This window comes from Anomaloglossus baeobatrachus, chromosome 6 (assembly GCF_048569485.1).
Source record: "Anomaloglossus baeobatrachus isolate aAnoBae1 chromosome 6, aAnoBae1.hap1, whole genome shotgun sequence".
In the NCBI taxonomy this organism is placed as follows: Eukaryota; Metazoa; Chordata; class Amphibia; order Anura; family Aromobatidae; genus Anomaloglossus; species Anomaloglossus baeobatrachus.
In genome coordinates, this window is record NC_134358.1 from 582,379,058 (window position 1) to 582,390,487 (window position 11,430).

Consider the following 11,430-nt stretch of genomic DNA (forward strand, 5'->3'; position numbering starts at 1 on the left):
GGGAGCTCAATTGTACGTCAGTCAGTCCTGGAGTCATGCCTACAGTCAGTAGTGAGGGGTTCTGAGAAGTACCCAACTTACTAGAAAACTGCCCCAGCAACGGAGTCTGAAAATACTCCAACTTCTGCTGCACCATGGCCAGATCCTGGTCCAACTGAGTCAGGTTCGCTACCTGACCACAGAGAGTTCGTACTGGATCCATGGGTGGAAAAAAAAGTCTGGCCAGTCGTAATGTGATGCTAGTCACTACTTACGAGTAGTACAAACAGTAGAGTAGTCAAGAAAGCCGGGGTCTGGTAACAGCAGGACACATATGGACACAGGGAGTACACAGAGGCGTAGTCAGGTCACAATCTGAGGGTCAGAATTCCGGGATCTTCACATAGCAGATTCAGGGAGAAAACTGAGACGTGGTCAGGTAATGGTCCGAGGTCTAAAGCCAGGAGGTCACGACAGGAACAGGTAGTGGGCAGAGAGGAGTCAAAACAACAGTCCGGGGTCAAGAAACAATAGATCAGAACACTAGCAAAAACACAGGCCAACAGCACAGCAACTGAACCAGAATGTGGGACTGGCAAGGTTCTGGGAGAGCATCCTCAGTAAAGAAGCAGAGCAATTACCAGCAAGATGAAACACTTGAGCAATCAGCACCTCTCCAGAAGCAGCATGGAAGCCTGCGCTGTCAATCAACCTGCCAGCCCGAAACCCAGGAAAACACAGCAGATTCTCTGCACAGAGGAATAATGACAATCGCTGCTTACATGCACTGTGCACTTAGTGATCCTCGCTGCTTACATGCACTGTGCACTTAGTGATCCTCGCTGCTTACATGCACTGTGCACTTAGTGATCCTCGCTGCTTACATGCACTGTGCACTTAGTGATTCTCGCTGCTTACATGCACTGTGCACTTAGTGATCCTCGCTGCTTACATGCACTCTGCACTTAGTGATCCTCGCTGCGTACATGCACTGTGCACTTGGTGATTATTACCTCTTACTTGCACTGTGCACTTAGTGATCCTCGCTGCTTACATGCACTGTGCACTTAGTGATCCTCGCTGCTTACATGCACTGTGCACTTAGTGATTTTCGCTGCTTACATGCACTGTGCACTTAGTGATTCTCGCTGCTTACATGCACTGTGCACTTAGTGATCCTCACTGCTTACATGCACTGTGCACTTAGTGATTATTACCTCTTACTTGCACTGTGCACTTAGTGATCCTCGCTGCTTACATGCACTGTGCACTTAGTGATCCTCGCTGCTTACATGCACTGTGCACTTAGTGATCCTCGCTGCTTACATGCACTGTGCACTTAGTGATCCTCGCTGCTTACATGCACTCTGCACTTAGTGATCCTCGCTGCTTACATGCACTCTGCACTTAGTGATCCTCGCTGCTTACATGCACTGTGCACTTAGTGATTCTCGCTGCTTACATGCACTGTGCACTTAGTGATCCTCGCTGCTTACATGCACTGTGCACTTAGTGATCCTCGCTGCTTACATGCACTCTGCACTTAGTGATCCTCGCTGCTTACACGCACTGTGCACTTAGTGATCCTCGCTGCTTACACGCACTGTGCACTTAGTGATCCTCACTGCGTACATGCACTGTGCACTTAGTGATCCTCGCTGCTTACATGCACTGTGCACTTAGTGATTATTACCTCTTACTTGCACTGTGCACTTAGTGATCCTCGCTGCTTACATGCACTGTGCACTTAGTGATCCTCGCTGCTTACATGCACTGTGCACTTAGTGATCCTCGCTGCTTACATGCACTGTGCACTTAGTGATCCTCGCTGCTTACATGCACTGTGCACTTAGTGATCCTCGCTGCTTACATGCACTGTGCACTTAGTGATCCTCGCTGCTTACATACACTGTGCACTTAGTGATCCTCGCTGCTTACATGCACTGTGCACTTAGTGATTTTCGCTGCTTACATACACTGTGCACTTAGTGATCCTCGCTGCTTACATGCACTGTGCACTTAGTGATCCTCGCTGCTTACATGCACTGTGCTCTTAGTTATCCTCGCTGCTTACATGCACTGTGCACTTAGTGATCCTCGCTGCTTACATGCACTGTGCACTTAGTGATCCTCGCTGCTTACATACACTGTGCACTTAGTGATCCTCGCTGCTTACATACACTGTGCACTTAGTGATCCTCGCTGCTTACATACACTGTGCACTTAGTGATCCTCGCTGCTTACATGCACTGTGCACTTAGTGATTTTCGCTGCTTACATGCACTGTGCACTTAGTGATCCTCGCTGCTTACATGCACTGTGCACTTAGTGATCCTCGCTGCTTACATGCACTGTGCACTTAGTGATCCTCGCTGCTTACATGCACTGTGCACTTAGTGATCCTCGCTGCTTACATGCACTGTGCACTTAGTGATCCTCGCTGCTTACATGCACTGTGCACTTAGTGATCCTCGCTGCTTACATGCACTGTGCACTTAGTGATCCTCGCTGCTTACATACACTGTGCACTTAGTGATCCTCGCTGCTTACATACACTGTGCACTTAGTGATCCTCGCTGCTTACATACACTGTGCACTTAGTGATCCTCGCTGCTTACATGCACTGTGCACTTAGTGATTTTCGCTGCTTACATGCACTGTGCACTTAGTGATCCTCGCTGCTTACATGCACTGTGCACTTAGTGATCCTCGCTGCTTACATGCACTGTGCACTTAGTGATCCTCGCTGCTTACATGCACTGTGCACTTAGTGATCCTCGCTGCTTACATGCACTGTGCACTTAGTGATCCTCGCTGCTTACATGCACTGTGCACTTAGTGATCCTCGCTGCTTACATGCACTGTGCACTTAGTGATCCTCGCTGCTTACATGCACTGTGCACTTAGTGATCCTCGCTGCTTACATGCACTGTGCACTTAGTGATCCTCGCTGCTTACATGCACTGTGCACTTAGTGATCCACGCTGCTTACATGCACTGTGCACTTAGTGATCCTCGCTGCGTACATGCACTGTGCACTTAGTGATCCTCGCTGCGTACATGCACTGTGCACTTAGTGATCCTCGCTGCTTACATGCACTGTGCACTTAGTGATCCTCGCTGCTTACATGCACTGTGCACTTAGTGATTCTCGCTGCGTACATGTACTGTGCACTTAGTGATCCTCGCTGCTTACATGCACTGTGCACTTAGTGATCTTCGCTGCTTACATGCACTGTGCACTTAGTGATCCTCGCTGCTTACATGCACTGTGCACTTAGTTATCCTCGCTGCTTACATGCACTGTGCACTTAGTTATCCTCGCTGCTTACATGCACTGTGCACTTAGTGATCCTCGCTGCGTACATGCACTGTGCACTTAGTGATTCTCGCTGCGTACATGCACTCTGCACATAGTGATCCTCGCTGCTTACATGCACTGTGCACTTAGTGATCCTCGCTGCGTACATGCACTGTGCACTTAGTGATTTTCGCTGCGTACATGCACTCTGCACTTAGTGATCCTCGCTGCTTACATGCACTGTGCACTTAGTGATCCTCGCTGCTTACATGCACTGTGCACTTAGTGATCCTCGCTGCTTACATGCACTCTGCACTTAGTGATCCTCGCTGCTTACATGCACTGTGCACTTAGTGATCCTCGCTGCTTACACGCACTGTGCACTTAGTGATCCTCGCTGCTTACATGCACTGTGCACTTAGTGATTCTCGCTGCTTACATGCACTGTGCACTTAGTGATCCTCGCTGCTTACATGCACTGTGCACTTAGTGATTTTCGCTGCTTACATGCACTGTGCACTTAGTGATCCTCGCTGCTTACATGCACTGTGCACTTAGTGATTATTACCTCTTACTTGCACTGTGCACTTAGTGATCCTCGCTGCTTACATGCACTCTGCACTTAGTGATCCTCGCTGCTTACATGCACTGTGCACTTAGTGATTTTCGCTGCTTACATGCACTGTGCACTTAGTGATCCTCGCTGCTTACATGCACTGTGCACTTAGTGATTATTACCTCTTACTTGCACTCTGCACTTAGTGATCCTCGCTGCTTACATGCACTCTGCACTTAGTGATCCTCGCTGCTTACATGCATTGTGCACTTAGTGATCCTCGCTGCTTACATGCACTGTGCACTTAGTGATCCTCGCTGCGTACATGCACTGTGCACTTAGTGATCCTCGCTGCTTACATGCACTGTGCACTTAGTGATTCTCGCTGCGTACGTGCACTGTGCACTTAGTGATCCTCGCTGCTTACATGCACTGTGCACTTAGTGATTATTACCTCTTACTTGCACTGTGCACTTAGTGATCCTCGCTGCTTACATGCACTGTGCACTTAGTGATCCTCGCTGCTTACATGCACTGTGCACTTAGTGATCCTTGCTGCTTACATGCACTGTGCACTTAGTGATTTTCGCTGCTTACATGCACTCTGCACTTAGTGATCCTCGCTGCTTACATGCACTGTGCACTTAGTGATCCTCGCTGCTTACATGCACTGTGCACTTAGTGATCCTCGCTGCTTACATGCACTGTGCACTTAGTGATTATTACCTCTTACTTGCACTGTGCACTTAGTGATCCTCGCTGCTTACATGCACTGTGCACTTAGTGATCCTCGCTGCTTACATGCACTGTGCACTTAGTGATCCTCGCTGCTTACATGCACTGTGCACTTAGTGATTTTCGCTGCTTACATGCACTGTGCACTTAGTGATTCTCGCTGCTTACATGCACTGTGCACTTAGTGATCCTCGCTGCTTACATGCACTGTGCACTTAGTGATCCTCGCTGCTTACATGCACTGTGCACTTAGTGATCCTCGCTGCTTACATGCACTCTGCACTTAGTGATCCTCGCTGCTTACACGCACTGTGCACTTAGTGATCCTCGCTGCTTGCATGCACTGTGCACTTAGTGATCCTCGCTGCGTACATGCACTGTGCACTTAGTGATCCTCGCTGCTTACATGCACTGTGCACTTAGTGATCCTCGCTGCTTACATGCACTGTGCACTTAGTGATCCTCGCTGCTTACACGCACTGTGCACTTAGTGATCCTTGCTGCTTACATGCACTGTGCACTTAGTGATCCTCGCTGCTTACATGCACTGTGCACTTAGTGATCCTCGCTGCTTACATGCACTGTGCACTTAGTGATTCTCGCTGCTTACATGCACTGTGCACTTAGTGATCCTCGCTGCTTACATGCACTGTGCACTTAGTGATTCTCGCTGCTTACATGCACTGTGCACTTAGTGATCCTCGCTGCTTACATGCACTGTGCACTTAGTGATCCTCGCTGCTTACATGCACTCTGCACTTAGTGATCCTCGCTGCTTACACGCACTGTGCACTTAGTGATCCTCGCTGCTTACATGCACTGTGCACTTAGTGATCCTCGCTGCGTACATGCACTGTGCACTTAGTGATCCTCGCTGCTTACATGCACTGTGCACTTAGTGATCCTCGCTGCTTACATGCACTGTGCACTTAGTGATCCTCGCTGCTTACACGCACTGTGCACTTAGTGATCCTTGCTGCTTACATGCACTGTGCACTTAGTGATCCTCGCTGCTTACATGCACTGTGCACTTAGTGATCCTCGCTGCTTACATGCACTGTGCACTTAGTGATTCTCGCTGCTTACATGCACTGTGCACTTAGTGATCCTCGCTGCTTACATGCACTGTGCACTTAGTGATCCTCGCTGCTTACATGCACTCTGCACTTAGTGATCCTCGCTGCTTACATGCACTGTGCACTTAGTGATCCTCGCTGCGTACATGCACTGTGCACTTAGTGATCCTCGCTGCTTACATGCACTGTGCACTTAGTGATTCTCGCTGCGTACGTGCACTGTGCACTTAGTGATCCTCGCTGCTTACATGCACTGTGCACTTAGTGATTATTACCTCTTACTTGCACTGTGCACTTAGTGATCCTCGCTGCTTACATGCACTGTGCACTTAGTGATCCTCGCTGCTTACATGCACTGTGCACTTAGTGATCCTCGCTGCTTACATGCACTGTGCACTTAGTGATTATTACCTCTTACTTGCACTGTGCACTTAGTGATCCTCGCTGCTTACATGCACTGTGCACTTAGTGATCCTCGCTGCTTACATGCACTGTGCACTTAGTGATCCTCGCTGCTTACATGCACTGTGCACTTAGTGATTCTCGCTGCTTACATGCACTGTGCACTTAGTGATCCTCGCTGCTTACATGCACTGTGCACTTAGTGATTTTCGCTGCTTACATGCACTGTGCACTTAGTGATCCTCGCTGCTTACATGCACTGTGCACTTAGTGATCCTCGCTGCTTACATGCACTGTGCACTTAGTGATCCTCGCTGCTTACATGCACTCTGCACTTAGTGATCCTCGCTGCTTACATGCACTGTGCACTTAGTGATCCTCGCTGCTTACATGCACTGTGCACTTAGTGATCCTCGCTGCTTACATGCACTGTGCACTTAGTGATCCTCGCTGCTTACATGCACTCTGCACTTAGTGATCCTCGCTGCTTACATGCACTGTGCACTTAGTGATCCTCGCTGCGTACATGCACTGTGCACTTAGTGATCCTCGCTGCTTACATGCACTGTGCACTTAGTGATTCTCGCTGCGTACGTGCACTGTGCACTTAGTGATCCTCGCTGCTTACATGCACTGTGCACTTAGTGATTATTACCTCTTACTTGCACTGTGCACTTAGTGATCCTCGCTGCTTACATGCACTGTGCACTTAGTGATCCTCGCTGCTTACATGCACTGTGCACTTAGTGATCCTCGCTGCTTACATGCACTGTGCACTTAGTGATTATTACCTCTTACTTGCACTGTGCACTTAGTGATCCTCGCTGCTTACATGCACTGTGCACTTAGTGATCCTCGCTGCTTACATGCACTGTGCACTTAGTGATCCTCGCTGCTTACATGCACTGTGCACTTAGTGATCCTCGCTGCTTACATGCACTGTGCACTTAGTGATTATTACCTCTTACTTGCACTGTGCACTTAGTGATCCTCGCTGCTTACATGCACTGTGCACTTAGTGATCCTCGCTGCTTACATGCACTGTGCACTTAGTGATCCTCGCTGCTTACATGCACTGTGCACTTAGTGATTCTCGCTGCTTACATGCACTGTGCACTTAGTGATCCTCGCTGCTTACATGCACTGTGCACTTAGTGATTTTCGCTGCTTACATGCACTGTGCACTTAATGATCCTCGCTGCTTACATGCACTGTGCACTTAGTGATCCTCGCTGCTTACATGCACTGTGCACTTAGTGATCCTCGCTGCTTACATGCACTCTGCACTTAGTGATCCTCGCTGCTTACATGCACTGTGCACTTAGTGATCCTCGCTGCTTACATGCACTGTGCACTTAGTGATCCTCGCTGCTTACATGCACTGTGCACTTAGTGATCCTTGCTGCGTACATGCACTGTGCACTTAGTGATCCTCGCTACTTACATGCACTGTGCACTTAGTGATCCGCGCTGCTTACATGCACTGTGCACTTAGTGATCCTCGCTGCGTACATGCACTGTGCACTTAGTGATCCTCGCTGCTTACATGCACTGTGCACTTAGTGATCCTCGCTGCTTACATGCACTGTGCACTTAGTGATCCTCGCTGCGTACATGCACTGTGCACTTAGTGATTTTCGCTGCGTACATGCACTGTGCACTTAGTGATCCTCGCTGCGTACATGCACTCTGCACTTAGTGATCCTTGCTGCGTACATGCACTCTGCACTTAGTGATTTTCGCTGCGTACGTGCACTGTGCACTTAGTGATCCTCGCTGCGTACGTGCACTTAGTGATTTTCGTTGCGTACATGCACTGTGCACTTAGTGATTTTCGCTGCTTACACGCACTGTGCACTTAGTGATCCTCGCTGCTTACACGCACTGTGCACTTAGTGATCCTCGCTGCTTACACGCACTGTGCACTTAGTGATCCTCGCTGCTTACATGCACTGTGCACTTAGTGATCCTCGCTGCTTACATGCACTGTGCACTTAGTGATCCTCGCTGCTTACATGCACTGTGCACTTAGTGATCCTCGCTGCTTACATGCACTGTGCACTTAGTGATCCTCGCTGCATAGATGCACTGTGCACTTAGTGATCCTCGCTGCTTACATGCGCTGTGCACTTAGTGATCCTCGCTGCTTACATGCACTCTGCACTTAGTGATTTTCGCTGCTTACATGCACTGTGCACTTAGTGATCCTCGCTGCTTACATGCACTGTGCACTTAGTGATCCTCGCTGCTTACATGCACTGTGCACTTAGTGATCCTCGCTGCGTACATGCACTGTGCACTTAGTGATTTTCGCTGCGTACATGCACTGTGCACTTAGTGATCCTCGCTGCGTACATGCACTCTGCACTTAGTGATTTTCGCTGCTTACATGCACTGTGCACTTAGTGATCCTCGCTGCGTACATGCACTGTGCACTTAGTGATTTTCGCTGCGTACATGCACTGTGCACTTAGTGATCCTCGCTGCGTACATGCACTCTGCACTTAGTGATTTTCGCTGCTTACATGCACTGTGCACTTAGTGATCCTTGCTGCGTACATGCACTCTGCACTTAGTGATTTTCGCTGCGTACGTGCACTGTGCACTTAGTGATCCTCGCTGCGTACGTGCACTTAGTGATTTTCGTTGCGTACATGCACTGTGCACTTAGTGATTTTCGCTGCTTACACGCACTGTGCACTTAGTGATCCTCGCTGCTTACACGCACTGTGCACTTAGTGATCCTCGCTGCTTACACGCACTGTGCACTTAGTGATCCTCGCTGCTTACATGCACTGTGCACTTAGTGATCCTCGCTGCTTACATGCACTGTGCACTTAGTGATCCTCGCTGCTTACATGCACTGTGCACTTAGTGATCCTCGCTGCTTACATGCACTGTGCACTTAGTGATCCTCGCTGCTTACATGCACTGTGCACTTAGTGATCCTCGCTGCTTACATGCACTGTGCACTTAGTGATCCTCGCTGCTTACATGCACTGTGCACTTAGTGATCCTCGCTGCTTACATGCACTCTGCACTTAGTGATTTTCGCTGCTTACATGCACTGTGCACTTAGTGATCCTCGCTGCGTACATGCACTGTGCACTTAGTGATCCTCGCTGCTTACATGCACTCTGCACTTAGTGATTTTCGCTGCGTACATGCACTGTGCACTTAGTGATCCTCGCTGCTTACATGCACTGTGCACTTAGTGATCCTCGCTGCTTACATGCACTGTGCACTTAGTGATCCTCGCTGCGTACATGCACTGTGCACTTAGTGATACTATAGATTCATGTTTTACTGTTCACACGTGTTGTTGCAGTCATCCATTGTAGACTTTGCATTGCTTGTGTCTGTACAGTGTGGATCCCACTGACCAGAAGAAGACGGCCTGTTATGACATTGATGTGGAAGTGGAAGATCCGCTGAAGGGACAGATGAGCAGCTTTCTGCTGTCCACAGCCAACCAGCAGGAGATCTCGGCACTGGATAATAAGGTGACGGTACGCCGTGCAGGCGGTGACTGCAGTCCTGAGGTTACAAATAGGGGGAGACTGCAGTCCTCAGATTATGGCCAGGCGGTGACTGCCCGAAACCTCAGTACTCCAGTCATGGTTATTGGGCCCCTCCAACCGAAAAATAGTAGCTTGCAGCCTCCCAGGATTGTCACTTCCATTAAATGCGACAATCCTGGGACTTTACCTGACTCTTCCGATTGCCCTGGTGTGGTGGCAATTGTGGTAATATTAGGGGTTAATCGCAGCTCATAGCTCGTATCTGTACCTTATACTGCCTGACCGTGGATGACAATGATGTCCACTCACTGAAGATCCCACGCCTGACCGTGGACGATGATGATGCCCTCTCACTGAAGACCCCACGCCTGACCGTGGACGATGATGATGCCCTCTCACTGAAGACCCCACGCCTGACCGTGGACGATGATGATGCCCTCTCACTGAAGACCCCACGCCTGACCATGGACGATGATGATGCCTGACCATGGACGACAATGATGCCCACTCACTGAGGACCCCCCCGTCTGTGTACAAAGATGATGTCCACTCACTGAGGACCCCCCCGCCTGTGTACAATGATGATGCCCACTCACTGAGGACCAAACGCCTGACCGTGATCGACAGTGATGCCCACTCACTGAAGACCCCACGCCTGACGATGGACAACGATGACGCCCACACACTGAGGACCCCCCACCTGTGTACAATGATGATGCCCACTCACTGAGGATCCCCTGCCTGAACATGGATGACAGTGACACCCACTAACTGAGGACCTCCTGCCTGTTTACAATGATGATGCCCACTCACTGAGGACCCCCCTGCCTGAACATGGATGACGAGGACGGCCACTCACTGAGGACCCCCCTGCCTGAACATGGATGACGAGGACGGCCACTCACTGAGGACCCCCCTGCCTGAACATGGATGACGAGGACGGCCACTCACTGAGGACCCCCCTGTCTGAACATGGATGACAATGACGATCACTCAGTAATGAGTGTAATTCTCCCTGTGTCTCTCCGCTGTGATGTCTGTGGTTAGACATGAGACGGTTGTGACATACTCCTTCCATTTTTGGATGATGGGTTGAGCAGTGCTCCATGAGATGTTCAGAGCTTGGGCTTTTTTCTTATAACCTAACCCTACTTTCCTCCTCTTTATCCCTGACCTGTCTGGTGTGTTACTTGGTTTTCATGATGCGTTCTATCTCTATTACAATAATGTATGACCCCGGCACTATAGTAGAAAAGGAAGATTGGCACCAATATGATGTGGAACAAAATGTGTTTCTTTATTGTTTTATTTCACAAAACTTGTGTCCAAAAAATGTATTCAAAAATTGTCAGTCAACAATATAAGACATTTCGACAATATTGACTAAAAACAAAAGCAGAGCCTGCTTGACCGAAATAAAGCGAGGGATCGCCTGTATGTGACGTATCAGTGGTGCCGCATTTACCTTCTCACATCTATTGATGTATAATGAGACTTCTTAATTAATGTGAATATCCAGACGTCATAATGCAAGACTATGAAATGGTCACGTGACCGGCTCCTTCTGAGAAACCTCCAAGTGTTAGTATTGATAGGCCGTCTATTGCAGGGCGGCAGTGAAAGGGTTCATTTCGCACAGCATGAATTGCTTAATACATAGGGGTAAACCCTCAGGCAATAGATCCTGAAGGCGCATATAACCCTGCGGATGTGGCCACCTGAACGGCTAATGCTAGGAGTGCAATGGCGGTCAGTCCGGGCAAATAGAGGAGATCCCGCGCAGCGTCCCACGTGTAGTGCCACATCCGCAGGGTTATATGCGCCTTCAGGATATATTGCCTGAGGGTTTACCCCTATGTA

The 11,430-nt window shown here is 49.3% G+C and overlaps 1 protein-coding gene across 3 annotated transcripts in view; it reads left to right on the forward strand.

The window, feature by feature from the left end:
• Positions 1–11,430, forward strand: part of SMARCD3 (SWI/SNF related BAF chromatin remodeling complex subunit D3) — a 339,857-nt gene that overhangs the window by 259,349 nt on the left and 69,078 nt on the right. For 2 of the 3 annotated variants that reach the window (XM_075315941.1, XM_075315939.1), the window contains exon 10: positions 9,417–9,558. In XM_075315941.1, coding sequence (XP_075172056.1) covers positions 9,417–9,558 — 142 coding nt within the window. The remainder of the gene's footprint in view (positions 1–9,416; positions 9,559–11,430) is intronic. The other variant, XM_075315940.1, reaches the window with a different exon arrangement.